The sequence below is a fragment of the Aulonocara sp. 'chitande type north' Nkhata Bay genome, linkage group LG4 (assembly GCF_057382095.1).
Source record: "Aulonocara sp. 'chitande type north' Nkhata Bay isolate Kocher_YH1m ecotype deep benthic linkage group LG4, A_spYH_male_GT1.1, whole genome shotgun sequence".
In the NCBI taxonomy this organism is placed as follows: domain Eukaryota; kingdom Metazoa; phylum Chordata; class Actinopteri; order Cichliformes; family Cichlidae; genus Aulonocara; species Aulonocara sp. 'chitande type north' Nkhata Bay.
In genome coordinates this window covers 26690124-26717894 of record NC_141347.1, presented here as the reverse complement: position 1 = coordinate 26717894, position 27771 = coordinate 26690124, and the positions used below count along the sequence as shown (strand labels likewise).

General features: G+C 39.4%; 3 protein-coding genes across 8 annotated transcripts in view; 1 reads left to right on the top strand and 2 right to left on the bottom strand.

Annotated features, from left to right (window-relative positions):
• The window catches only part of atp13a1 (ATPase 13A1), a 10091-nt gene extending 875 nt beyond the window's left edge, over window positions 1-9216 (bottom strand). The window contains exons 1-23 of the mRNA XM_086289502.1: window positions 8697-9216; window positions 7577-7666; window positions 6772-7035; window positions 6520-6675; window positions 5939-6008; window positions 5730-5836; window positions 5505-5634; window positions 5343-5398; window positions 5106-5232; window positions 4862-4999; window positions 4323-4443; window positions 4022-4179; window positions 3580-3755; window positions 3391-3501; window positions 3169-3294; window positions 2980-3088; window positions 2677-2870; window positions 2089-2185; window positions 1823-2007; window positions 1468-1582; window positions 1166-1362; window positions 927-1069; window positions 48-159 (exon numbers count right to left, since the gene is read on the bottom strand). Coding sequence (XP_086145628.1) covers window positions 48-159; window positions 927-1069; window positions 1166-1362; window positions 1468-1582; window positions 1823-2007; window positions 2089-2185; window positions 2677-2870; window positions 2980-3088; window positions 3169-3294; window positions 3391-3501; window positions 3580-3755; window positions 4022-4179; window positions 4323-4443; window positions 4862-4999; window positions 5106-5232; window positions 5343-5398; window positions 5505-5634; window positions 5730-5836; window positions 5939-6008; window positions 6520-6675; window positions 6772-7035; window positions 7577-7666; window positions 8697-9050 — 3336 coding nt within the window. The 5' untranslated portion in view covers window positions 9051-9216. The remainder of the gene's footprint in view (window positions 1-47; window positions 160-926; window positions 1070-1165; window positions 1363-1467; window positions 1583-1822; window positions 2008-2088; window positions 2186-2676; window positions 2871-2979; window positions 3089-3168; window positions 3295-3390; window positions 3502-3579; window positions 3756-4021; window positions 4180-4322; window positions 4444-4861; window positions 5000-5105; window positions 5233-5342; window positions 5399-5504; window positions 5635-5729; window positions 5837-5938; window positions 6009-6519; window positions 6676-6771; window positions 7036-7576; window positions 7667-8696) is intronic.
• Window positions 9122-15891, top strand: chchd5 (coiled-coil-helix-coiled-coil-helix domain containing 5). 5 transcript variants are annotated; one of them, XR_015128838.1, is made up of 7 exons: window positions 9123-9140; window positions 9517-9600; window positions 9793-9933; window positions 10037-10188; window positions 10355-10437; window positions 13929-14066; window positions 14510-15891. XR_015128838.1 is itself a non-coding variant. In XM_086289508.1 (5 exons), coding segments are annotated over exons 2-5 (324 nt in total). In that variant the 5' UTR covers window positions 9123-9140; window positions 9517-9598; the 3' UTR covers window positions 10384-11779. The 5 variants fall into 5 exon arrangements, 1 of the variants encoding a protein (XP_086145634.1); XR_015128839.1 differs by lacking the exons at window positions 13929-14066; window positions 14510-15891 and adding an exon at window positions 11184-11778 and having other exon boundaries at window positions 9122-9140; XR_015128836.1 differs by having other exon boundaries at window positions 13929-15891.
• lmx1al (LIM homeobox transcription factor 1, alpha-like) lies at window positions 11565-27771 on the bottom strand. Of its 2 annotated transcripts, none has more exons than XM_086289504.1 (9): window positions 27562-27771; window positions 25639-25727; window positions 24628-24814; window positions 15191-15423; window positions 14602-14765; window positions 14386-14463; window positions 14183-14303; window positions 13924-14106; window positions 11565-13798 (listed from the first exon to the last, which is right to left on the bottom strand). In XM_086289504.1, exons 1-9 carry the CDS (start codon window positions 27603-27605, stop codon window positions 13641-13643), a joined length of 1257 nt encoding a protein of 418 aa, XP_086145630.1. In that variant the 5' UTR covers window positions 27606-27771; the 3' UTR covers window positions 11565-13640. The 2 variants fall into 2 exon arrangements, with proteins under 2 accessions (XP_086145630.1, XP_086145629.1); XM_086289503.1 differs by having other exon boundaries at window positions 11566-13798; window positions 13924-14079.

Here is a 27771-nt window from a genome sequence, read left to right as displayed (position 1 = left end):
GCTTTAAAGATGCAGCAATAACAAATATTAATACTAAGGATAAATACCTTGTAGTTAATGGCAAAGGTGGCCATCTGCATGGCCATTGACATGATGTACACGGTGCTGTTAATTAGACTTGGTTCAAACTCTTTATACAGATCTACAAACTGCTCCGCTCTGCAAATGAGAGGACACAATTAAAATCTAAAAAATTAAACAACTATACAAAACTATAACATTAAATAAATTAGGTAATGTAATCAGGTAAAAATTAGAAACAAATTAGAAGCAGGTTAAACCAGGATGGTAAATTCCTGGTTTAATTCTTCTTTTGCCTTTGCATTTAAAAGGCAAAAGAGATCCTCAGTCAAGTCATTTAAGAGGCCTGTGGCCCTTACAGCAAGCACATTTTATGCCTTTGGAATTGTACAAAGAACACATATAAAGCAACAAGTTACTAAAATTTGGAAGCTCTTTAGGAGACCTATGCAATAAGACATTTAAAGATAAATTAAAAACATTTTATATCCAGTTGTATAACATGCAGATAGGAAAGCAAAAAGTAAAGTAACTCGAATGATTTTCCCAGTTTAAGTAAAAAACTTCAATATCTGAAGAGCCTTAGAAAATGTTAGTACTTAATGAATATTTGATGTTGAAATGCCATTCATATTTTATTTTTAAATCAACTTCAAATTATTTTATTTACATAAACTGCTGCTGACTACTGATAGGACACCCAGTCTTGGCTGATTTTGGAGAGAGAAAAACATCTCTAATCTAGTCCATTACATCTGGAATTTATCTGTGAAAGAATGAAAGTTCAAACCATATCTGAACAATACTAACAATGTAAACAATTAACCATAAAAGCAGAAGTGATTTTATTTATTTGTTCATTAATTTTTTGTCCTGTTGTCCCTTTCTGTCCAAATTTGATTTACCTGGGCGGACTTCTACTTTGTGCCTCTTTGTAAAGGTAAACAAGACTGCAGAAGTGAACAGCAAACTGCAGGAGCACAGTCAAAACTGTATATAGATTGAAGATGTTTGGTAAGGGCCGCTCTCGAGACAGTGTTTTCAGTGGCTAGACAAAGAGGAAAAGAGGTTCTTAGTTTGACTGTAATTGAACATGGTGAACAGATGTCATGGTAGAAGAAAAACATTAGGTAAATATTCTCACCTTTGACCTAGAGATGAAAAGGAAGCATCCAGCCAAAAGGAGACCTTGCAGAGTTGCTTGGAAATCACTGAACTTCACTCCCTCGAGGTAGAGGACAGACTGACTGTAGGCTAGCACTAGAGCATTGAGAGCAAGGATCTTGAACATCTGGAGTGTTGTTACCAGAGTGCAACGGCCTTGCTTTATTACATGGCAGACTGGGGGCAAACACAAAATAACAAGTTTTAGAAATGGTTAAACACAGATGGTTTGATCGGTGTAGATTATGAAAAGAGATAAAATCAAAAGGTTGTGTAACTTACTGCACTGTATGGAAGAGAGTTTTGAGGTGAAGGGAGCAGCAATGGAGGCATCACCTAGCTTCACTACTTGTACCTGATCCTCTTCAAGTTCACGCAGGACTTGACTGATCCTCTCCTGTTCCAGAAAAACCCTGATATTAACACCAGTGTACTACAACTCTTATTACTCAAGTAAAAGCCAAGTTAATGACCTTTTCTAGGAATAACATTTTTTTAAATTACCCCTAGATAGATAGGTAATTACAGAGCAGAATAGACTAGCAGGACAGACTAGCGTGCTACATTCAGTAGACTAATGAATATAAATTGGTTTCAAGAAGAGTCATTGGAGTTTAAGCAAATTACAGTTACACACCTTTTGTGCTGCAAGCTGCTCTTCTCTCTGGGCCATCACCCGTTGTCTAGCGGCCCTTGAGCTCAGTTTGCCTCCTGAAGTGACAGGCGGTAAAGGTCTGGTTTCTGATGTGGATGACTCCTTTTCTCTTCCACGCTTCTTTTTTTCAGGCATGCGCTCAGGGGCATTGGCTAATAGTGCAACACCTGAGGGAGGAGGAAAAAAAGTAATCATTGCAATCTGCTGGTGTCATAAATGCTAACTCAATTATAGCTGATAAATCTTACCTATGTGAGCATGTTTCAGAGCTCCCACATCATTTGTACCATCACCGCACATCAGTGTCACATAACCCAGCCCCTTCAGACTGGTGATCACAAATTCCTGAAACACAATGGATGAGTAAAGTATTGTTACAAACACTGCCAGTATTTCCTAAAATACATTTCAACAAACCCCAGAGAAGTCTAACCAAATGTGTTCCAGTTACTACCTGTTTTTTTACAGGTATAAAATGCCTCTGTTTTGAATGCACTACAAACAGACTTCTGAAACTACTACCTGTCTGTACTCTGTGATAGGTCCCACTGTAATATTCTCATTACTATTAAGAAACAATTAAGATTTTAAAATTTGACACCAACAAATTGATAACTAGTGCTTGACATAGACAACAACAAATGATTGCCACACTCCACTGAGGTCCCCCCCCCCCACCCCTTTTTTAAAACCTGTTAAGCTACTTTCCCATGGCTGCATATAGAGGCACACTAAATGTAACCCAGGGATAAATTTCTATGAGTTGATCTTTTGAAATGTTTCAAAAGTATGAATCATAACACTATTAAGGGATCCAATGGTGCTTAGGGCCCTACCTTCTGTTTTGGACTGACACGAGCAAACACTTGAATGTGAGGCAACAGGGTGTGGAGTAGCCGGGGATCACAGCTCAATCTGGCCAGCCCTTCCCCTGTTACACATAAGTCAAACTCGCGCACAAATGAAGAAATGGATGGCGGGGGCAGTGGTGCACACACAGTGCCATCAATGGATTCCCACTGCCATGTACCTGGAAAAAAAACATAATTTTAATACATAACATGTTTTGTTCTTGATCTAAACACCTAGGCCGTTATTTGAGTAACACACGTAGTTCTATAATGCGATACTCCTCTTACCTTGATTAGAGCTTGGCTGTAATATAAGGGTGTGTTCTTTCTGGATGAAGTGGAGTTCTCTTGCTACATGACATGCCGTTAAAGGGTTATCACCTGTGATCATGACAACCTGAAAGAAGACAGATGTATTAAGCATCTTAAAACATTACTCAGTACATTTGTGTAATTTTGCAACATCTGCTTATTTACATGATGAGATGCTTCTTGGATCTCTCTGATGACAGCTTTGCTGTCATTCTTAAGCGGACAAGACACGACCATGAACCCAGCAAAATGAAGGTCACACTCCAGAGCATCGCGACTCATCTCCCGAACCTTTGTGATCACCCAGAAACAATCAGGTCAGTTTCAAACAAATTTATTTTCAGATAAGACAATACCTGAACATTCTGAGTAAAATGAAACAAGAACCTGCTGATGACTAAGGTGTCCCATCTCTTTGTAGCCCAAGGCCAGCACTCTAGCTCCCTCCCGTGACATTTCCTTGTGCACTTGGTCATAACTTGCAGGACATTCTGCAAACTACAATGACAGACATGTTAGGATATACTTGATTATGCTGTAAGACATGAGCATTTTTTTCAGGATGTCAGCCTATACCATTCCTCTGAGTGTCTCTGGAGCGCCCTTAACAGTTGATATGTAGCAGAGTTCAGTGGAGCCAAGTTTCTCGTAGGAGGCCAGGACAGACATCCTCTTTAGAGCGCTGGCAAAATGGAAACGCTGGTGGATCTTAAGTCCCTGGGTTTTAATGCCTCGTGGAAATACCTTTTCATCTGGTCAAAGAGACAAAAGTTAGCATTGTGTAAAAGACAGATATACCCAAATACTAATATTTGCTGTAAAAGTACAATTGTATTTAAAAATAAGCATTGCTTTAAGATAAACTACAAGCTCAACACAACGGGTATGGTAATGCAAGCATGAGAAAATTTGAAAAGGAAACATTATTTAACAAAAACATGAGTCTATACTGCACATGTTCTGTCACACACAAGCCATTTCCCTGCACTGTGTATCTGAAGGGATTACTTTCTGGTACCTTTTGTAAGGGTCCAGTCAGCAGCAGTCAGCATGGCCTTCTCTAGTGGATCTCCAACTAGTTGTCCATCATCCATAGTGACCAGTGAGTGACAGGTAGCCACCACCCTGTGTGTCTCAACTGGAATCTCAGATACAGGCATCACCTCCTTCCCCTCTCTGTCATAAAAAATAAGTTCCACGTAACGTAAATGTATGTAAATATTAACCAACCTAAAGTACAGTGTAGTATGCTTTGTCACTGTGCTTCACAATTTTTGCTGTTATGGCAAAACAGTAATATCGGTGCTGAAAGTGTTTACCTAAGACCGGCTACTCCTCGTACTACCAGACTATCACTGGTGAGTGTTCCTGTTTTGTCAAAACAGCAAATCTCCACTTTCCCAGCAAATGGTATCCTGAAAGGCTCTGTGCAAAATACATCTGAGGAGTAGAAAAAGAAGAATGAAACATTGCTGTTACAAGTTTTGTTTTATAAGCTGCCTTTCCAAGTCTTCACAAGTTTTTACATCTAAATCTAATCTAAATGCCTAAATGTTTGAAACTGACCATCTAAACAAAATCATAGGAATTTGTTCAGCTTTTTGTTTTGCCATTTTTCTCTCTCATATGTAGCAGATAGCAAGAGACTGTCCGTGTCACATGGAAATACTGTGGGTGCATTCAGGCTTGACACAGACTTTGTGCTACGGAGCTGGCAGGGTAAAACGGGTTTAATATCTGATCAAACTAATGTGGCCATTTTCCTTTTCACATTCAGCGCTGATATCTAGGAAAGTTTAAGGCTATAGTGCACATCTTATATTCAACAAACAAACACAAGTCATGCACACAGACTTACAAAGTTTAGCTAGGGCAATAAGAGATGTGTTAACTGCTAGAGAAAGCTCTATGGGAAGTTCTGGTGGAACCACTGAGGTGAGGATAAGCGTGCACTCCAGAAAGAGCTTGTATCGGTTTCTGCTTAGGTCCTTGGTCCCTAACAGGATGAAAGCACAAGTACATTATTTAGATACAATTTATTCCAGACACATGACGTGTTAGTTATGAATTACATCTCAGTAAGCTCATTCTTGGCCTCTCACCTTCAACCCACACATAAACAGCAGCAGCAATGGCAAACACAAGAAGGAAAAGAATGAAGATGAAGGTCTCCAGGTTGTTCGCTGTCACTCTCTTCACACCAAAGAGAATTGTCCTTAACAGTTTACCCTAGAGGCAAGTTTGACAACACACATTTAATACACTTTCGGGTATGACATAACACAGACTATAGATTGCTATCAAAACTAGAATATAAATGCAGTAAGCAAATTCCTGACCTGAGAGGTGTAGAATCCTGTTCTCAGTACGTAGGCTACACAACCATTGTCTACCGCTGCACATAAAGAAGAAGACTTTAAAGCATGCACCTAATCTTAAAAAGATATATAATACATAATCATTATCAGGAATCATTTACAGAAAATGGAATTAGGACTTACGCTTGAGTCCAGCACTGGCTTTTAAAGGCGGGCTATGCTGAACTACTTTAGTCCCACCAGAGATGACATGGAGGCGAGAGTCTGTCTGAAGATCCAGGATTCTTTCTGGGTCCAAGTCCTCAATTGGCTCCTGATCACCACATATTTTTAGCAATTAGCTGAGCTACACAAAGACTAATGCCATTTTGAATAATTAGACATTGTAATCACCTATATGTTTCTAACCTTCATCTGGGGCACAGATTCTCCAGTTAGCATGGCCTCATCCACAATGCAACGGCCCCTAAGCAGCAACACATCACATGGGACCAAGTTGTCCTGTGGTGAGCGCCCTATTAGGTAGAGAAGTAGAGAATATACATTTAGCCACAGCTAAACAGAGTTAAGTTGATTTTTGTGTTGAGAAATCACGAAAACATTGACTGGAGACTCACCAATTGAGACAATGTCTCCAGGGACAAGTTCGTCACTAGAAATATGTCTCCACTTCCTGTTGCGATATACCTGTCAAAAAATACATGTATTTAATATGGGCTGCTTTAAATACTTGCACTGATTAAACAAAACATTGCAAGAATCCTTGATGAGCTTGCTACCAAATCTCAAATCAATTAAGGCAAGAGAACTACAAATCACAACGCTCAGTGATGCTTTCAGCATAGCTTTGTATTAGCCATGGTCCTGTGTTAAAGCAAGCATGAATCAGATTTGTTCCAACACTCTGACCCTGGTTCATTGGTCCCTTCTCAGACCAGTGTCACTACCTGCTAACCACTGATTATGTGGCCATTATTAAAATTAGGTTTTTAGAACTACGCATTTATCCCACAACAAGTATATTCACTATAAGAACCAACTCTTCACTTAACATCTAATATATTTTAGATGTTGACGTGTTATGATAATTAATGTAATTGCAGGATTTCTTTGGCTTGTCTGCAATATTGACAATAATGTTTTTTGATTTATACTTTCAAAACATATCATACAAAACAATAAAATACATCAACCCTACCTGAATCATATAGGGCTTGTTTCCCATGCGCCGAATCTCTGACATATTTCTCATTTGCTGCTGGACCAGAGAGGCCTCAAATGCCACCAGCATGAACAGCGTGAAAACACTGTAGTACCAATACTCATCCAGGCACCACAGCCCCACACAAAACACCTGATATATGGACGAAGGTGCGTAACAATACATGAATGCAAGAATATTTACATATATTTTTGAAATATAAAACCTGTCAAATACTTCCACACATACCTGGAAAACAAAAAAGGGAGCTGTGGCCCTTTCTTTGAAGAGCTCCAGAAAATCTGGAACAATCATTTCAGCACGATTGGTGCCATAACGCTTCTCTGCAGCTTTGAGCTCAGTCTCCTCCTGGTAGCCACGCCAGGATTGAAAGTATCCCAGTGGGTTACTTATGGGAAATGCTATTGGAAGAAAACATTTCTTTTCTTTGTAGTCAAAGGTGTAGCGGATCTTTTGAAACTCGAAAGACAGAGTTCTTTCCCCGTTTTCATCCTGTTGGACAAAATAAGAAATTGTATACTGAAGCATTCACAAAAGGCTGAAAGGCACTTGATACTCCTTACAATTTTCACATCATGTCTAATTATAGCAAATTATATGTACTCTCAAGTAGGGGAATATTTTAGAAAAAGATCCAACAAAGTTGTGGCCTTTTCAGTGGGTAAACTGAAAATGGTTTATCTCCAGTATACCAGTGTATCTGCTATGAAAGCGAACCTAACACTGAGCACTTTGTCAAGACTGCAGAGACAGCAAGACAACACTTTCCCATTTAACTTCTGTTACTACTCAAGCATGATACATGGGACTATCAATGCTGCAGACTGTAAGCTATTAAAATTATTTTCCTTGCCTAAAGTAAAACCAAAAACCTTCCCAGAAGGTTCACACATAAGCAGCATTCATAAGAAAGTGACAAAGGAGACAGTGTTGCTTCAAAACCTTGGGATTTGTCAACAGGAAGCATGCTCCAGATCAACAACAAAATCCACATCATTTCAGAGGATGCCAGGAGTAAATTATGTGCACTGACCTGGTCCCTCTGTAGTGCTACTAGCTCCGCGGAGCCATTGTTGGGGGTGGGTATGACCTTTGCCAGCGTAGCCTTTTCTGGGTCTGGCTCCTGCAGACGTCAAAAAAGACAGGTGACAAATTCACACACAACAGTCACACTTATTTTTGGCATAGTCGTGTGCCTCATGAATTTTGTTCCTCTAAAATAAAGCATTCCCTGATGTACAGCAAACATGCATTTCAGGCAGAATGTGAAAATGCACTTGTCCATTATATTTTGTGGGCTTTTAGTCATTATTGTATTAAGAAAGTAAAGAGAAGACAAGAAAGCACAGTAAGTAGCCTCAGGGCAGATTTAACCTGCTAAACTATACTGGGACCTCAATATAAAACTATACTTAACTTTTATGTCTGACTGTAAAATTGAGCTTGATTACGTTATTGATGCAAATATAACTTTGATTTTGTGAAGGGGAAACTATTCTTATGCAGCTGCTTGCTAAGTAAACACAGAAATGCTGAGCACCAGGGTTTTCTTCCCCCCAAATTAGGTTTGCTTTACTTAGTTGGACATAAAAAACAAACAAACAAACAAATAAGATTATGCAAATATTTCACATACTCATTGCTTTTCTGTACACAGACCACTTGTGTTTAGATACATAATACGCCCACCAGTTATTGGTGTGGAGGCTTCCATCCTAGTCAAGAAATGTTCCTATATAAACTTTCAGCAATAAGTCAATCTCCCATTGGGAGGATTAAAGTCACGTAGGTTTTTACGCCTTTTTTGATTCACATCTGCCCCGTTTTAGAACACAGTGAATTTGGAAATAATGTCCAAAAGTATACTGATGACTTTAAATGAAGGTACTAAATGTTGTAGCGAAGATTTAAAATACGATTTTATAAGGGAAATGTGGAGATGTACGGTGAAAGTTTGGTCATTTGTGTCCATGAAATTAGTGCAGTGATTATAACCAGAAAACCTGTTCTGCTCCACTGGTTTCAGACACCTGTACCTGCACTTGAGCTCATGATGTTCCTGACCTTTGACATAGACAAACACAGAAGGGCAAACCAGTGGGATCTATTTGGATATCAGCAGGCTTAATAAGATATTTATTAATTATGTTTACCTTTGAACAAGTGAGCCAACAATGCGCGTGCACAGACCAATAACCGGAAAGTGCTGTGAGGACGTGCGCGATCCCGATAGCAGCTAACGCCAGGAGGCCTGCCTCTGGATAATCTGGGGCTCCGTACACTCCTAGCCATACGTACAGCCAGCCCGGGTAGAGAAAAGCCAGAAACGGGAGCACAGTGCCGTGCAGCAGTCGGGGCCTTCGCCTGTACAGCGTCACCGAGCTCACCAGCTCATCGCCGGTGCCGCTGTCATGCTGGTTATGGTTCACAGAGGGGGCCATTTGCAGCTCACCCGGTCCCCGGATTCCGTCTGCAGCTATTCTCCCGTCTTTCTTGGTGTCATTCATCGTACTGTGCTCGCCCCTCTGGCCCCCTCTATCATCCACCACCACCCGTCGTGCTGTAGCCTGTAAAAATACGAATCTACACACGGAACGGTGAGCGGTTTTGCCCTCAGAGCCCGTTTACTGAATCGCTCGCTCCCACGGCCGTGTCTTCCGCATACGTAACGACGTAAAGACACGTAATGTTCTAGCTGGCACAACGCGATTGAACCGGGAAAAACAACGTTGTTTTTTTTGTTTTTACCTCGAAATACTTGTAAAATTTACTGTTTAAAGTAAACATTAAAAACATTAACACTTCTAAATATAGGGGTGTATCTGGCAAAATGTAGACTTTATTTGCATGTTAATCGAGCAAGTGGCTTTCCCCTTTAAGGAAAGTGACGTCACTGTAGGGGCGTAGCCAGAGTGTGTGACTGATGCAATCCTGAACCAATAAGATTATAGAAACATTGGCTTTCCTGTCCAGGCATGGTTCCACATGCAGAAGTAGTGGTGGTGTAACCTTGGCTGATTAGCGTCCTCGTTTCAAACACCATAAAAGAAGCAACATGTAAGAATTTTAAATAATCAGTTACATAATGTACACGTTGTATTTCCTAGATAAAGAATCTAATGTAACTAATTACAAGTATTTGTTGCATCCTCCAGAAAAGTACTTTATCGTGTTGAATTTACTGCACACAGGAGTGATAGTTCTTATCTGTTCTCACGCACTGGTTTAAATAAATCTGTCACCTTTCAGGCAGGCTGCTATGGATATAACTGCAAAGTACTGCCGTAAAGAAATGGAAGCGTATGGGTTATGTGTAGCCTCCAATCCATCAACATGGCAGCAGAAGTGTCACGAGCTGAAGATGAATGTTGCACAATGTACATCATCACAGTAAGTCCATTTATTTGTTCTGTCATTCTTACTCGAGTGATTCTGGCATCCTGCTGTAAATATTTTCCAGGCGTATTTTAATCTAACCTCTAACTATGTTAAGCCCAGTCATCCAGAAGATCAGGCAGGAGTGTTCCAATGAGTTTGTGGAGTTTGAGCGCTGCCTGAGAGAACATCAGGGACAACCTGTCTCCTGCTCGCCACATGTGGCTCGCTTTCTGGGCTGTGCAGAGACAGTCGACCTCAGTGGAGTGGGTACGTTTTTCAGTGTGTTTTTTATGGAAACAGGTTGTGCATGCTGGTTTTTCATGCATCATAATATAAAACAAATTTTGAAGACACTAATGTTTGCAAAAATAATAAGAATATTGCATAAGCTTTAGTTGCCAACATACCAAACGATTATTTTTATCTTTTCCAGCTACAAATCCAGTATCTCAACCATCTTAGCACAGGATGTCCTCCATTACCAGAAAAAACCTGTATCTACACCACTGCCACCAGGTGGGCTGGTTTCAAATGTATTCCAGACATGTATGTACAGTGGCTGATAGAATACAATACTTCCCAATTCCTACTTCCTAATTTTATTTTGCATATTTATCACATTTACATGTTTCAGACCATCATCATCATTTTAATATTAGACAAAGATAACCTGAGTAAATACAAAATGCAGTTTTTAAATGATCATTTATTTTGTTAAATCATCATTTAAACCAGGGGTAGGCAACTCCAGGCCTCGAGTGCCGGTGTCCTGGAGGTTTTAGATGTGTCCATGATCCATCACAGCTGATTTAAAGAGCTAAATGACTCCTCAGCATTTCTTGAAGTTCTCCAGAGGCCTGGTAATGAACTAATCATTTGATTCAGGTGTGTTAACCCAGGGTGCGATCTAAAACCTGCAGGACACTGGCACTCGAGGCCTGGAGTCGCCTACCCCTGATTTAAACCTACCTAACCCTAGCTGAAAAGCCTAAATGTAATAACTGATTGTGCTACCTTTGGCAGCAAGAATTGCAATCAAGGGTTTGCAATGACTGGCAATAAGTCTTTCATTTTAATTCAGCTGAGCTGCAGGGTTTTCAAGGATGAATGACCTGCTTTAAGGTCATGCCAAAGCACCTTATTGACTAGGCCACTCCAAGTCTTCATTTTGTTTTTTTTTTTGGTTTTTTTTTTGCAAGGTCACACTTGCTTGTGTGCTTGGGGTCACTGTCCTCATGCATAAACCAAATGTGCTTGATTAGGTTCTTGGGTAATGGAGTCAGACAAATTTGATGTGCACTTGATGACGCTTCCATCAGTCAAGTCGTTCAGGTGTTGAAGCAGCAAAGCAGCCCCAAAACATCACACTACCACCACCATGGATGACTGTTGGTAGGATGTTCTACTTCTGAAATAGTGTGTTGATTTTATGATGTTAGGAATTACTTTTTCGTGTTTCTTTTTCATGAGTTTGGATAGCTTTTTCCCCCTTAAATAATTTAAGTAATTTACAAAGTGTATTTTATTCTTTATTGGATTATTGTCTTAAATTTGTTTGATAGTCTGAAACATGTAATTGTGACAATTATGCAAAAAAAAAAAAGACAACATCAGGAAGTGGGCAAATACTTTTTAACAACACTGTATTTATTTAAATTTGCGTTAGTACTGTGGGTTACATGATTGCATGAAGTATTTAATTGCTGTGTCATTCCCTAATTTCTCATGTAAGTTTTATGATTTAAAAATAAGATTTATGTCTCTGAATGTGAGAAGGTCAGGTGTGTACTGATTTATTGAACAGTTTCATTAAAAAAATGACCTTAGACTTCTAATACTCTTCTGATGTTGTCATCCTCTTATTGTTTCTGTTTCTTGTGCCTATTCCTCCCACCCGTGCCCTCTTCAGGTCTGAGTCAGAGTCAAATATTAAACTGGAATGTATTGCTCCCACACAAACTATCCTGGCTACTCAGTGACTGAGCAATAGGGAGTCTGGGAAGAAAGGAGAGGGCTGTCCAGCTCTAATCAGTGGGACTACTGAAAGAGACAGAGGGAGGATGTTGAGTTATGAACCCTGTGACCACTAAGCAGAACAGACATTTTCTGGTTGAGTTATTAAAGTTTTGAGTGGAAAGACTGAGAGGAAACTGATTCCTTGCTTTTAAAGTGCATCTTTGTTTCATACCATTTGAGCAAGTGATAAATGCGTCATCATTTATTGTATTTAGGACAAAGAAGCCAAGTGTTGTTCAAAGACGAAACCGCAGATTGTATTGAAGATACGGCAACATTACATTCAAAGCACATCACCTGGCAGTCACTGATCAAAAAAGTAAGATAAGAACTCATCTACTGCACAAATAAGTTACATTCACAATATTATCACTTTAAAAACACCATGAGTCAGTTATCAGAGTCAAACATAATATCAGGAAGGAATGTCACAGGCTGTAGCCAATTACTGGCTTCTAAATGAAAAGAGTTTCACCCTAATCCTATTTTATTCTGCACCACTTCATGATTCTGATCCTGATGCCTTCTGCAACACTTGAATTTGGAGGCTATTTCTTCATACCTACTTGTGGTACATAAATATCATGCTACAGTTTAAATATTTGCTGATTATCACATAAGAAGATACGAAATACCTACCTAATGTGACTTTCTGAGAAGGAAATTATTACAGTTTGTGACTACAACAGTTAATTATAACACAGTCATACACACATTTACATTTGGAGTACCTTCATGTACCCAGTATCCTTCATTTGGGAAATTATATACCAAAGAGTTGAAATTTACTGCACTGTTTTTGAGTGATCACATTATAAAAGAGAAAGGAAAACTAAAACGATAACCACTTAAACAACCCTGTTTCCGCATAAGGCTCCTCAAATGACCCTGTAGAGTTTATAGCTAAATGCCAAAAAAACCCACTTTTTTTGGTCCATATTTTATCAGTCATGCAGTATGAAAAACCAAGGATATAGTTTGAAATAATTTTTCACAGAATTTCTTTGCAATCTCTGTCCTTCAAGTCATTGGGCAAGTTAAATTGTCATCCTATCCAGCACAATATCCTGAGTTGTGGCTCAGGTTCCACAAACATACACACTAACCTGAGAGCAAAAGTGTACTCCAATCCATATACAGTGCTGTATACGCTGCAGTCATTCACACAATAACTACTCTAGTCCTGGCAAAACAAAACAAAAAGTAATGCAATATACTAATTTAATTTAAACCCTCAGCTGCCCATCAGCTGCCAAGACTGCTAATTATATGTGATTTGATTGATGAATTCACTTTCAGCAACCAATTATCATCTGTAATTCGTGATATACATATTGATAGGTATAAGTGTCTTAATTTTTTTTTGTTGGAAAGTGCCATGAAGCATTTTTCATTAAACATTACATAAATACAACAGAGTAAACTGAGGTCCTTTATCTTGGACATTTACAGTGTCTGTATTTCCAGCATGTGATTCTTATCTGGGAAAGATGTGGGATCACTATGTTAATCTGCTGCAAATTGATATTATGACTAACTATGTCTAATTGATGTTAGCCTGTGATAAAAGCTCGTAAGTGTGTTTGGCTGTAGGGTGTTTCATGGAGAATGGTCCCACAGGCATGTTGATGGACAGACTCCATTAGCTGCATCTCTGAGGTGAAAGGTGAAACAGGAGGGGAAAGAGTGACAGTTTATAAGGGTCAGGAGGTGAAATAAGAGTTCTGCATGGAGTACAGACGGTCGATGGGATTTCCCACTCGCCCTGCCAGGAGACCGCCCTCCCCTGTTGCTAAGAGGCAGTCGCCAAGGTGACCAAGGCTTCCATCGCTGTCCAGGTCATGGAACACTGTTTCTGAGTCTGCAGTCAAAAGGAAGGAGAGTGTGGACAGCTGAAGTGAAAGAGTTTTTAGTGAGAGCAAGAAAAAAAAAAGTAAAAGCAAGTTATTTTTTTTTGTAACTTTTATCTTTGTCTTTCTGTCATACCATAGGAGTGGAGCTGCTCGCTATTCAGTTGAGGTGGTGTAAGCCCATGTCGAAATGGCTCTCCACCATAAATGTTGGGGTCCAGAGCAAGGAGCTGCTGACGTGGCAGAGATGGATATCCCAGCATCCCATCCATGCCATGGGTACTAGATCCATCTATATAAAGATTCAAAATGCCCAAAACTTTAACCATACCAGTCTTTCTTTCCATCTTTTTTTCTTTCCTTCTTGATCTTGTACTGGTACTCAAAGCTCTTACCCTCGCTGTCATCATTGCTTTGGCGGCCCCCTCTGCTCGGTCCCCTCCTGGTGCCTCCCAGCTGCTCTTGTTCCTGCTGTTGCTGCTGCTGCTGTTGCTGTCGGCGAGCTAACTTTTTCATCTGACGCACAAAAGCACATGGTGTACAAATTTTCTCTTTGTGCTTTTGTGAGCATGCCTTTAGGAAAACTATAAAGTCTTACCTTGGCTCTCTGGTTTTGAAACCACACCTGAACAACACGCACTGTCAGCCCAGTCTCTGCAGCCAGTGTCTCTCTCACCTAGAGGATAGAGTTTTTAATTGTTTTAAAAATCTTAACTTCACAGTGCCAAACACAGCAGCCATACCCTTGAAAACTAAAGTTTGGAAAGCATGACCAGGAGTATCTTGTGGCATACTGACAAGACCAACAACCCACCTTACGGCATGGTTTGGCTGACACTTCAAAGGAGGCCTTGAAAGCACGCCGCTGCTGTGTGGTCAAGATAGTGCGTGGACGTTTTGAACGCTTGTGCTCCTTGCCTTCATCACCGCCTTTCCCTCCTCCGGAGCCTCCTCCACCATCCTCATCCTCACTTTTTACTGAGCAAGTTAAGTAAACAATAGCACAATCAGAACAATGCTCTGCAAACAGTGACATTTGAAACAAATATTTTCCATGTAGTTTACAGTAACAGTTTGTTCGTTCTCATGGAAGAAAATGGTACTGCTTAAATTACTTTCAACATACTGCTGAAAACTATTCTCACTATTTGAAATTCAATAATCGCGCCTTCATTTAAAATTTTTAAAAAGGAAGAAGCTTGAAACTTTTTTCTTTTTTGTTTTTTCTTGAAACTGCTTTTGTCTTAAATATTAAGGTTTTTCTTTCAAATACTGTTTACTCATTTAAAGGGGATGAAAATGATTGATTTTGACTAAAGGCATGAGTGTAAAAAGAAAGATTATTTCCCCAAGAAAAGTAATTTTGACCTTTATTATGTATCCTCCGAAGAAACCTGCTTTACCTGATTCAGTTGGTGTAGGGCTGATGGCAGCCAGCATTTCCCTCTCCTTTTCATAGTCCATGCGGCAGAGCAGCTGGCCTTCTTTCAGCACAAACTCATCACCTCTCTGCAGCCGACGTTCACACTCACAGCAGCTGAAGCAGCCCAGGTGGTATACCTGGCCTAGCACACGCATTATCAGCTCAGAACGTCCAATGACTTGCAAGCAGGCACTGCACTTTCTTACAAAAAGCCTGGAGGGGCACAGAAACATACACACGTGGGCTTATATTTTCATGGATACATCCATAAACTGTGAAACATGGCATGATAACAGTCTAGCAGCTTAGAATAAGAAGTAAATTAATTAAAGATGGCAGCACAAACAAGAAGCTCTGACACATTTACCCTTAGCGCCAATGATTCTGGAGATTAGCATAGTCTCTTAATTAAAGGTCCTATAAGCATTACCCAATTCACAGTGCAACAAGGTGAACATCTGTTAGATGGGTTACAGTAGTCTGTATTATTACATTGTTTTTTATTTTTAACATTCTCACAGTAGGGGGCAGTAGTTAGCTTCTTAAAAAGATGTCTGTGGAGAGTTTTTCCCCATTTAAATCCTTAAATGTTAAGATTTCCTTGGTGAAGTGAACTCCACTCTGTCCATATATTGCCCATAATTTATGTATTTAACTCAGTGAATAAAGCTTAAAACAGTCTTTCTCAGGTCTATTACTTTTCCCCATGACCACTTTCCTTCTTTTGTCCCCCCATCTCTCCTCCTGTGCTATGTTACAACCCCTAACTTTCTCTCCCACATGACAATCTCTTGCACATCCCTATTTCTATTCACAGGGCCCAAATCTATGCCGTTAAATTCCTCTCAAATCCCTGCTCTTGCACTTGGTTTCCTCCCCTTCCCTCCTCAGTATTCAGTACTTTCTGCCAGCATTCCCAGTTCTCCCTCATGCCCTCCCAGCCTGCCTCCCCAGTTCACTGAAACTAATAAAGACAGGATTAATTAGATTGTTGTTTAAACAGTGAGATGGCCAGACAGACGCTGTAAACTCATAACCAGGGATTGGGGATAGCATGGGGTTAATCTCTCTCCTCTCACTTATGCACGCACACGCACGCACGCACGCACGCGCGCGCACACACACACACACACGCACGCACACACGCACATGCACATATGCACGCACACACACACACCATCACCACATTTGCACACACTCACCCACCGAGTATCAGTATATATATATTTGGATAGTTACTCACATTCACCATATCATCAAAGCAGTGGTGCAACACATCTATGATTAGGAAATATTCTTGATCGTCATTACAATTCTTCAGTGGGAAAAGTTACGAGGAAGCCTGAACATGGGTGTGAAACAGATAAAGGTTGATGTATACAGAAATAGCAGCACAATGGAACACAAACCCTGTTAAGAAAGGAGGGAGGATGGGAAGGGAGGGAATGGGGGGAAGAAGGGATGAAGCCTGAAGTGTTGACGCTCCCTGACTGAGTGATAGGAAGGTGTTGCTGCCCAAATCTGGAGAGTAAAGAAGGAGCCAGGTCTGCACATTAGAGCTCCTAATCTGTGATTCTGTCCCAAACGCAGCTGCTACAGCTAATCTTTCTCAATCCATCTGCCAAACGCTCCCCAAATATCCCCAAATGACAGTGTCGCTAACTTAACATCATAAAGCAAACACAATACTCCTATAAGCAACCATACAAAGACTATTATGATAGGACCTTGTGTTTGACTAAATGTTGCTTAAATTACTTAGTCACAGTAACATTACATTGCATTTTAGAAAGATGCTTCCACTGTAAAATTCCTGCAATAACGCACATGTCAATCATAACATGTGGTACAGAACATGCATGCTACAAAAGGGCGCAATCATCACACCGCTCTGCACAGCCTCACTCTCAGTATTTCAAATACGTCCTTTCATTGGGAACAAAAAACAACAAAACAGAATCGTCAGGGTTGCTTGACACAAGATTGATGAGGTTGGTGGTTAAGTCCCACACTCCCTAATCAGGGGTGTACACAGCACGGTAGGAATTTACTCAACATGGCAAATAAAGGAAACTTGGGGCAACTGCCACAGAGGGGGGTCTGTAAGTAGATCAGCATAATCCCTCTAATAGAAGTATCATTCACACATGGGCCTGACCAGGGTGCAGCTTCCAAAAAATCACTACGGGCATGACGGATAAAGAGCAATCATACGATTAAGGTGAATTTAACTTTACAGGATTTATACATTCTAGTCAAACATGGCCACACATGCAGCCCAGGTTCCAGTGCTTGAGTAAATTTGTCAAATTCATCTTGAGTTCTTTATTTTAAATCATTAAAAATAATAAGTCTCTATGGTATGGGTTAATATCTGTATTTTTTCTGGTATGGTGGGTGTTACATAGTTATTTATGTTCTTAATTTTGTTTTAACTTTTTAATGTGTACAATTCAAAAAAGTGAAAACTAGAAGTCAGACAGCTGATGTATATTAAGGAACAGCTGTGCTGAAAGCTAAGCGAATAGATAGTTAAAAAAAACCCTCTTTGCTTTGGATTTAGACAGCTTTACTTTAATGAAGTAATAATATGATATATGCGCGAATGCGTAGAATAGAGTTGCAAGTGCTCACAGGAGGCTGAAGGTAATGATCAACCTTTAGAGCTTGTGATGTACAAAACATTATAAAGACTGGGTCTAGGCAACTTTATGCTCAATGCCATGGATTTTGGAGGGGTTACGGGGCATGGCTAATTACAAGCTCACTGATTACGAGATCAAGTGTAGAGAGGCAGAAAAAGGTGCTGTATTGTAAGTATTGTCTTTCCCTTTTGTTTATTGCAGAGCCTAGGCATACAAACATCACAACACAATCTTCATCACCTCCCTAAGCTGTGTCATGTGGCATTGTTTTGCCTGAGAGCTGTGACAAGCATGACATTGTCTGGTCTGCAATACAATCATTCCATAAATATGTATGTGTCTCAGAGCAACTGCAGTTGTTGCACTTGCTTTCATAACTGATGAATATTTATACAGGTATAGGTTTGGTTATACTAACTCTCTTTTTAAGGAGTTTCTCTTATTGCACTAAGCTTTGGTCTTTTGGTCACCAAGACCAAAAGAACCTAACTTAGATAAATTTAACTTTCACCACCAAGGATCCACCACCATTGTCACTCATTTTGATTTTTGACCTATAGTTTAAGATGGATCTCTTTCTCACAAGGTGTGATAAGCAGAGGTTTAGATGTCCTAGCTTGTGATTCCCACATATGTGACCGTAGTGTGCGACAATGAAGGTATAATAGAAGATTCACGTTACAGATGCAAAAAGTACAAATGATATGCATCAATCTTAGTTTTAAGTTGTATTCTGTTTAGTATCAATTTCTTAGATGTGTGTGGAGTGTGTGCGGTTGTGTGTGTGTGTCTGTGTGTGTGGAATTGTGTGTGTGCACTTTTGGCGGATATTGCTCTGTGAAGCAAAATGGCTCAGAGCCAGGGTTCAGTAATCACATCATCTCCTTTTATTAAATCTCCCTGCACTGCTTCTGTGTTATTAAAATCTCCCAGCATTCCCCACGATACTTGCTACCCTGCCACCACTCACTCACTCACACTCTCATAGAGAAATACACAGGTTTAAAGATATATATATATCTATAGATATAGATATAGATATAGATATATATAGTAAAGTCATGCATACAAACACACGGATATATACAGCCGCATGCACACATAAACACAAATATGCACAGTTAGTGTAAACATAGATAAGGTGCCTGGGTACAAACATCAATAAAACGGTGACAGATGCTGCATCTGTGCACCACGTCCATCCATGCATCAGTGCAGTAACAAGGTCAATGCATGCTCTAAAAATGTGCAACATGTATATAATACTTGCTATCCAACGGACACAAGGGCCAACAGTACATAGAATAGATCTTTAGAGGTATTTGTGCACACTGAGGCAGTCCCACAGTTATAAAGTTACATGTTGTGACTCTTGCAGTAAACCTTGGTAATGACCAGCTCTACATGAGAGCAGCACTGATGTATATAATATTCAAGACTTTTCCTGTGTAAAGTAACAACCAAATACCTGCACGATGTGCATGGTCTCTGCATGCATGATATGTGTCTCTGGGTGTGTGGCTGTGAGTTACACCTGATGCTACCAAGAATGAATGCTATGTGTCAGGATATAGATGTGTGTTTGTGTGTGAGTGAGTGGGTGTGTGTTAGTTTAGATAAAACAGTTAATCCCCAGGCCACCAGAACGCAATATCCTGTCTGCCCGTTTCTCATTTCCTGTCTGTCTCTGGCGGAGCGGGAAGCAGCGGGGAGGGGGTGGCGGGGGACAGCGGGACCCGTTGCCCCAGAAACAGGAGATACAGCCGGTCGATTTGCGAGAAGTCTACGCCGATCTCCCTATCTCTCCCTCTCTGGTGCGACCCCCTATTCGCACTCTCTTTTTTCCTCTCCCTCTCTGCTTTTATTATCTCAGATTTAATAAAGCTGAGGCGAGCAGCTTGTTCTGCCATGAAACATTTATTAGCTGTCTGTTATAAAATTGTTGTGGGGGAGGAAAGATGATGGGGTCTCATCTCACATTATGCAAAAACAGTGGCAATATCACCCCCTCACCACCACCACCATCACCATCTACACACATACACAGACAAAAATTTGCCCTGGTCTGAAGCCGTTCTGTCCTTAAAACTCTCCCACACCTTGTCCTTTCCTTCTTTAACCCATTTTGAACCCTTTCTCCATCAGTGACAGTTCTCCCTGATGCTCTTTCATTTATGCCATCAAATCAGACTGTTTTTCAACAGCACACCATCAAAGCTCAAAAACCCATCCATCCGCACTTTATTCTCATCTGGCAAACCTCCAACCATCATCTGTTGAGCTGCAGGTGTAGCTAATATAAGACTCTTAGGTGAGAGAGAAGTACTTCAACTTTTGAGCATTGCATGTGTATATGATGTACAGCCAGAGCAGAAAAGCTACATTTGCCTTCACCAACAATGAGCTATAAACCTTACGCTCTCTGAGCTGAAATTTCCAGTTATTTAACCTAAAATTGCTCAGATTTCTGCCTCCACCCTCACGCTGTCATGGTTTGGTTTCTACAAAGACAAATTATTTTGTCTTCTCCTTTGTCAAAGGGATTTCATAATTATAGCCAAATAAGTCCAAAATATCAAACTCTGTTGTGGTTGACATGTTTTAAAATGGTCAATGTTTTTTTTTTTTTTTACGTCAATAGTGACTCATTTTAGGCTTATAGGAATAAGGGTTTGTATTTCCACTGACATATCATTGCATAATTATCTGTAATAGTATTTCCCTGCAGCCCAGTATCAGACCTGTCAACCCAGGACAGCCAGAGCTGGGCAATTAGCACTGTACCCAATCAGCCACCCTGCCACCTCCTCCTATTCCCCTCCTGAGAGACAAAGGAGCACTGGAGGGGGGGGGGCGATTAAGAGAAAACAAGGGATAAACGGGGAGATAAACTGTTTGGTGTCATCGCTGCTATCAATCTCAACAAGAAGGAAATGAGGTTTGGAATAGAGAAATATTATTACAAAGCAGACAGTGATGAACGATGGTGAGATAGGGAGCGAAACGGTTGGTGGGGTGGAGGTATAGAAGGGAGAATGGGTAAAAGATATGATTTCTAACCTCAGACTTAGACGTTCACTCGCATAAATGCACTGAGAGGATACTCTTTCAGGTCGTTAGTGTTAGACTCACGTCTAACTACTCGGTCAGCAGAGGATGATTCTATAGCTGTGGCCGCTAGGCCTCCCTCTCTATGTCTGTGGTGAGAGGGTTTGTAAACTTAGATGTAGTCTCTGTGCCCTCCACCCCACAGCGTGAGGCATTAAACTCAAGGTTTAGTGAATATCCACTCTTGTGACCTGTTTTTCACAGAGCTGGAGCTGCCTTTATGTGGCTTTCAAGGGAGTTTGGAGGCTTCTCACAGCCAGACTACCCTCAGCGCTGTTTGGGTTCAGTACTATTGAGAAGAGAACACTTGTTTTATAATTGTCACTTTGACAAGGAATCATAATAACCAGTTTTAGGATTATGCCTAAACAGCTTTAAAAAAAAGTCTGTTTTTAGTTTAATTGTAATTATATTAACATACAGTACAACTAGAGTGCTGTACTATTAATAATTTTGTCAGAAAAGTAATATCATTGAAAAATTCCATTTAAAGTTTTATAAAATTATCACTTCCTAACTTTTTCTAGCCAGATTTGTATAACTGTCCATTGTGCCAGTAAATGGAATGTATTGCGCCTGTGCGTAAAAACAACCTTAAGGGAATTTGTGTGCAGCGAAGTCTTATTCTAGTGCCTCATGTTGAACATCTGGTCCATAACAGGATGGAGTTCCAGAGAATTTCTCAAGGTTTCAAAACAAAAATAAATCCACAAGAAAAATCCACAAATGCACTTGAGTTGTGTCTAAATCCCTTCATTTCCATAACAGATTGAGACCAGGGAAACTTAAAACTGGCACTACTAAAAAGGCATACCTCCAGTTTTATTTTATTTTATTTTTGTTTTATTAAATAAATAGTAATGATGTGCTTATTTATGTTCACATACTTAATGTGAATGAGAGTGACATACTTAAGATTCAGTGAGGGTGTTCTGAGGCATTCTCAGAACCGAGCAGACTATGATTATGGTTCACCTGCCCCGCAACCCCAAATACATAAATAAATAAATAAGATGTTTAAAAAATCATCAGATATTTTGAAACCTTATATTGACTTTTTGATAATCAGTGTACAGTAATACAGAAGCAATGTATCCTTCAAAAGCATTAAACATGCAAATGTTGAACAAACCTTTGCCTTGGAGGCAGTTAACGCCACACGAATCAGGGTGGAGGATGGGTAACATTTGAAAATTTGATTTCCTTTCTCATTTGAATCTGCGTGTGTTTTCTTTTTCGTGAAGACCAGATAGATTAATTAAAAACATATGCCTACCCACAAATACATTTTGTATTTGTTTCTTTTTCATATATTAAAAGAAAGCTATGATTAAAAAAGCACATGCACCATGCACTGTTTGGTCTGGTCTGTTTGTGACTAAAAAACATATATTTGGACTAGCCGGAGATAGTGCACAAGGAAGACATCCCAATATTAAAAACCCAAGCCTGCTTGCAAAATGCCATTTTTCAATTAATGCATTACATTCACATATTTTTCAGTGAATTCAGTTTTTTTTAACTCCTTACAATTCCTGACAAAGTAAACTCATCAGCATGCAGTGACAGCACTGAAATGATGTGCATTTTCCTGTCTGAAGCAGGATTTGAGTATCCATACCAGGATATGGATATGGATACTCAAATCCATATCCTGGTATCCACTAATAATTGTACAAATTCCCCTAAAATTCTTATGCACATTCCAAATTCTTGGACATGGTTATCACACACCTGCTCTAGATGGAGGTGGTGGGGGTGTAGAGTAAGGCGCTGATGGACAGACTGCTGGGAAAACAAGGAGACATTGTTGCCTATCCACTGAAGGTCACGGGCATAACTATGTGCCAAGTCTGGCACCGACTCACACAACAAGGCAACAAGGCATATGCAATGTATAGGGTACTAAATCAACAACATAGTGAATGAGCCTCTGACTATTAATTTGGATCTGCAATTACAGTCATTACACAGTGAGAGCAAATATACTTTTTCATTCCATCACTGAAAATGAGCCCAGTTCTTCAGTTATGGTACTACTGCCTCCAAGTTTCCCACTCATTTTTCCAGATAAACGTCACACAATGGACTTTCATCACAGTCCCCCCCCCCTCTCCCCCCCCCCCCCTCCCTCTCTTTCTCTCTCCCTCACTCTCCTCCAGATGTCAGGTACAGTGGGAGAGTCTGTGCTGCTGGATGCCGTCTGACACTTTTCATAACAATGATAACAAGCTGCAGACTCGTCCTTAAGCTGTCCATCCCTGGAGCTTCCTTTGCAGGCACACCCAGTGACCACAGCACACACAAAGCAGCCAAAGTTAAAATGTAGAATGGCCACAAAAATGTACAGTGGAGTGAGCCATTAAAGAAAAAAAATCTCTGAACTTTTACATTGCAATATATTGTAGTGTGTCCAGATGCTGTACTACAAGGTACTGAATAGCAGTGGCAAGGGCTGTTGGTTCAGTTAAGATTGTAAATTTAAAAACAAGGGAAATAGACTTTGCCTTTGTGAAACGACTAGATCAATAAGCAAAAATAAGCTATAAAAACTGCTACTGCATACATTCAGTCAGTTTTCATATCTTATATTGGTTGTGGCTCAATTCCAAAAATGTGAAATTGTAAGCACACTGACCCTCTGGGTATCTTGAATTTAAGTAAAGCCACATAGGTTTGACACACAAATCCAGCATTGTCTATAATGATAGATGTTTCGGATTGAATGTGGATTTTCAATTTAAAGGCCCATGTATTTTTACACAAATTTCTGTTATAGAAATTTGCAAAGTTTTTTTTCCAAACATTAGTACAACATGTAGCCTGTATTTGCTACTCTCATTTCTCAACTTCATAAGTCTTCCTCATCTCTAAACTAAGTCGTTAAAGTTTCATTAATATTATTTAACCAGATTTGTTCAGTGTGAGGATTGATTTATGTGCAGGTCATTTGTACAGTCTAAATAATCTCCTTTCTTGACACCTACATTAATTTTTCAGAATTAAAATCACACGTGCTCTTGCAGTGATTAACATTTTACTACATCTTTTGTTGGCACATTGATAGATGCTGTTAAGTCTAACAAAAGACTTCCAGTAGATGTAAAATATGAAAGACGTGTTCCTCATCTGTTTTAAACAGAAGTTCAACTTCACTGTTCTCTCTCTCACTCTCTCCTTGCGTGTGTGTGTGTGTGTGTGTGTGTGTGTGTGTGTGTGTGTGTGTGTGTGTGTGTGTCAGTAACACAATAATATCACATCAGCAAATGTTACAAGATTAGTATGTCACTATACTTATATAACAATTACCTCTCAATTTGAAGTCTCAAAACCTGTTTAGCTTGGAAACAGGAGACTGGCTAACATCAGTTCAGTTTGATTGAGTAGGCAAAACTAAAATGTTTAAAATAGTCTCCATAAGTAAACTTACTCTGACCAAATTGAGAATTATAATTACATTTCAACGTACAATTAACTTTATTCTTTCCATTATTATGCAACTGTATTTCTTTGCAGATTATGTAAATTATTTTCAGCACGAGATAAAGCTTGTTTTAGTCACAGGGAATTTCCCAACCTAAATTTGTAGGCTGTGTTATCCTTGAACTGACAGTGTGTGTATGTCTGTGTGTGAGCATGTGTGTTTGTGAGTGTGTGTTTTTACTTTTCATAGTCGTGCTTGCAGTACAGCAGGCGGTCCCGGCTGTAACAAGTCCCAGTGAGCGCGCTTAAACACACGGCGCACTTGACACAGGTCTCGTGCCAGGAACGCTCATTCACGCGCAGCAGGAAGCGGTCGGCGATGGGAGACTCGCAGCCCGCACACACCTCTCCTCCTCTGTACTCTGGACCTGAAGGGAACATATCAAAGCATGAACAGAGAGATTGAGAGAAGGTAAAAGCCAAGATACTGGCCAAGTTTCCACAGTGTAACTCCAGCCGTATAAAGTAGCATGCTTCTAAATTTCCCTGCATCATGGTCATCGATAATGCAATAAAACACGTTTTATTCAATCGACCAACGCGTGTGTACTACTGTGTGTATATGCAATCGTTTGTATATGCAATCTGGCATAGAAAAACCGATGTTCTCTTTCGCATGGATGGAAAATGACAGGCGCATACTTCGCACAAAAGTTTATGGCAACCTCGGTGTTGGATATTAATTTTTTCAATCAAAAATCTGGATATTTAACATCTGGATATTTGTTTATTTCATTCCTATTTCGACTTTATGTGAACGATCATCTTGAATTATTTACATTTATAAACAGTCGATGTTGCTTTTATTATATTATTATTTTAATTCTTACGTTAGGGTAACATAAGTCATATGTTACAACATATGATAACCTTGGCTTTGTTGCATTTTGTTCCTCATAGGGTAAGCCCAGTATTACGATAATAGTCTAATGTTGTGTTGGTTGTTAAAAAACTGAATCAATATTATATTTTATTTATTTATTTATTTATTTTTAAATAATATTTTTTTTCTATTATAATCTTAGGCCTGAATGTCTATAGGATCCTAAAAACGCGGACAAAATGGACAGGATCAAATGCTTTGATATTCTTATTTGTGGTCTTCATGATTTTCATAGATGATAAATTAATCCAAAAAGCTCATCCTGTGATTATTATACTCACTGTATAGTGTATCGGTTGTCGGACTTACCGAAAGGCGTGGAGGATGGAGGCTGCTGCAGACAGGACTGCTGGCTCTCCTCTGTTTTCATCCCTTCTCTCCTCCCCTCAGTGTGATCGCTAGAGACAAAAATGAACCATTTCTATCTAAAATATCAGTGGAACCATGCTATAGTAAATCAACCTAAAAATAAGGGGATTGGTAAGAGAGACGTTTTTATTTTTTATTTCATTATTTTATAATAGGACTGTCTATGCCACCATTATTTAAAATCAGACTGAATCAAAAATACACACCTACAGACTGGATTGCACAAGCTTATTAATTGCAGGAGAAAAAAACACGATAAAAAAGAGAATTTGAGAATGTTTCTCTTCCAACAAAAATTCTAATTGAAAGGGATTTTTTACGAGCATCAAATTGTATTTCAAACTTTGCAATAAGCTATAACTTCTGCATTATATATTCTACTTCTAATGGTGCAAGGCAATTTGTATGTATCGTGCATTTTATGGTTTCTTTTAAGAAATGATAACAAATTAACAGTTCTAATGCAAAAAATGTAAGACAAGCAAAAAATACATATTTAGATTTATATTGGTTTAAATTTAAAATTTTTGTGTTGAAATTATTTTAAACATATATATATATATATATGATCAGGTTAATTGTAAAATGTGCAATGTTTCCATTTTATTCTTTACAGAATTTTTCTTTTTTTAATTGACCCGTTTAATCAAAACGGATAACGAAAAGAGAAACTTTTCGGACGGCATTTTGTATTCTACTAATTTACCTGCTCAAACAAACAAAAATGAAAGAGGACAGAAAAAACAAGCAAAAATGGCGAAAGATTCAAATAAAAATAAATTAGTTGTGGAAACACTGACGAAAACTTTCTTTGATGTTTTTCTGCAGGCTGGAGTTTCTCAGCACTGGTGTCACCAGATTCTAGTGTTTTGTGTAAAGTATAATAATATAATGATAGTCTATATTTTAAATGAATAACACACTAGATTTGTGTATGTTCTTATTATTGCGATAATTGTAAGGAACCCTATTGATTTCTACATTTGAGGGGCCTGTGGGGTGAACCTGTAAAATACAGGGAATATAAAATGGATTGTTGCCTTAGAAAGTGAAGTAATTAGATAACACCAAATGACTTATGTAAATACAACTAATCTGATTTGGCACTTTTCCTAATTGCGGGTTGAATACATTCATGACACACTTGTGTAAAGCACCAATAATTACACGTCGACGCTAAAAGCCGGTGCTGTGATCATCAATATCGAAGTAATAACGATTTCTGGATTTCCCGCAAGTCACCTGGAGCTACAATTAAAGAAAGCAAAACTGTCATATTTATGAGGATGAACAATGTTTTCTTTAAAGCTGAATGTTAACTGCATTCAAATTAATGCTAAGAAGCCAATCTCTGTTTAATGAAACAAACAGTCTTTCTATTTTGAGAGATTTGTTTACAAGCTGTTTGTAATAAATAGCTGGAAACTATGAAAAGTCAGACCTTCCCTCGTGCCATCAAAAGTAAAAGACAAAGTTGAGTTGTAGATGTGATTGCTGAATTCAAGTCACGTTAAAAACTACTGTAAACGAACATAATAATAATAATGATTATTATTATAATACTCTAAAAGCGGCTTGCAGTCTGTAAAGCAGCTGGTTCCCTTTAGCATCATATTTTTAGGACTATTTCACATGCTTGTGCCAATACATTAAAGATCGAAGATCATAAAACATAACAGACAGCAAGGTCATCAGGATTTAATACTTTATCCCGTGTATTTGTCAAAAGACCCCTAATAATGTTGGATCTAAGCACGCGCTGCTGCTGGAACACGAAATGCACATCAATTCAAGCAACACGGTTATTTGGAAATCACGAGGCTGCCTTCAGTGACAACCTGTTCTTGAGTTGCGGAGACCTACCTTGAGGTGAAACACACTCCTCCTGAAATCTCGGTTGGCAACATTAAAACCTGGGGAAACTTTAGACTAGTAAATGAACAGACGCGATCGCAGATTATCCACCTGTACCTCACAAAGCGCCGAGCATGTTGCCTACGGTAAAAATCCAAATACCATGATGACCCGAAGTACTGCCTATTGTCTCTCCTGTTTTCTCCGGCAGCCGTGTGT

Excerpts from the sequence above, each read along its gene's own strand:
- chchd5 (XM_086289508.1), top strand. Across the intron at positions 9,934-10,036 it reads GCACAATGTACATCATCACA|CCCAGTCATCCAGAAGATCA; the intron begins GTAAGTCCATTT and ends AACTATGTTAAG. Across the intron at positions 10,189-10,354 it reads AGTCGACCTCAGTGGAGTGG|CTACAAATCCAGTATCTCAA; the intron begins GTACGTTTTTCA and ends TATCTTTTCCAG.
- lmx1al (XM_086289504.1), bottom strand. The coding sequence starts at position 27,605 with ATGTTGCCAACCGAGATTTCAGGAGGAGTGTGTTTCACCTCAAG. Across the intron at positions 14,464-14,601 it reads CAGCCAAACCATGCCGTAAG|GTGAGAGAGACACTGGCTGC; the intron begins GTGGGTTGTTGG and ends TCTATCCTCTAG. Across the intron at positions 14,304-14,385 it reads TTCAAAACCAGAGAGCCAAG|ATGAAAAAGTTAGCTCGCCG; the intron begins GTAAGACTTTAT and ends TTTGTGCGTCAG.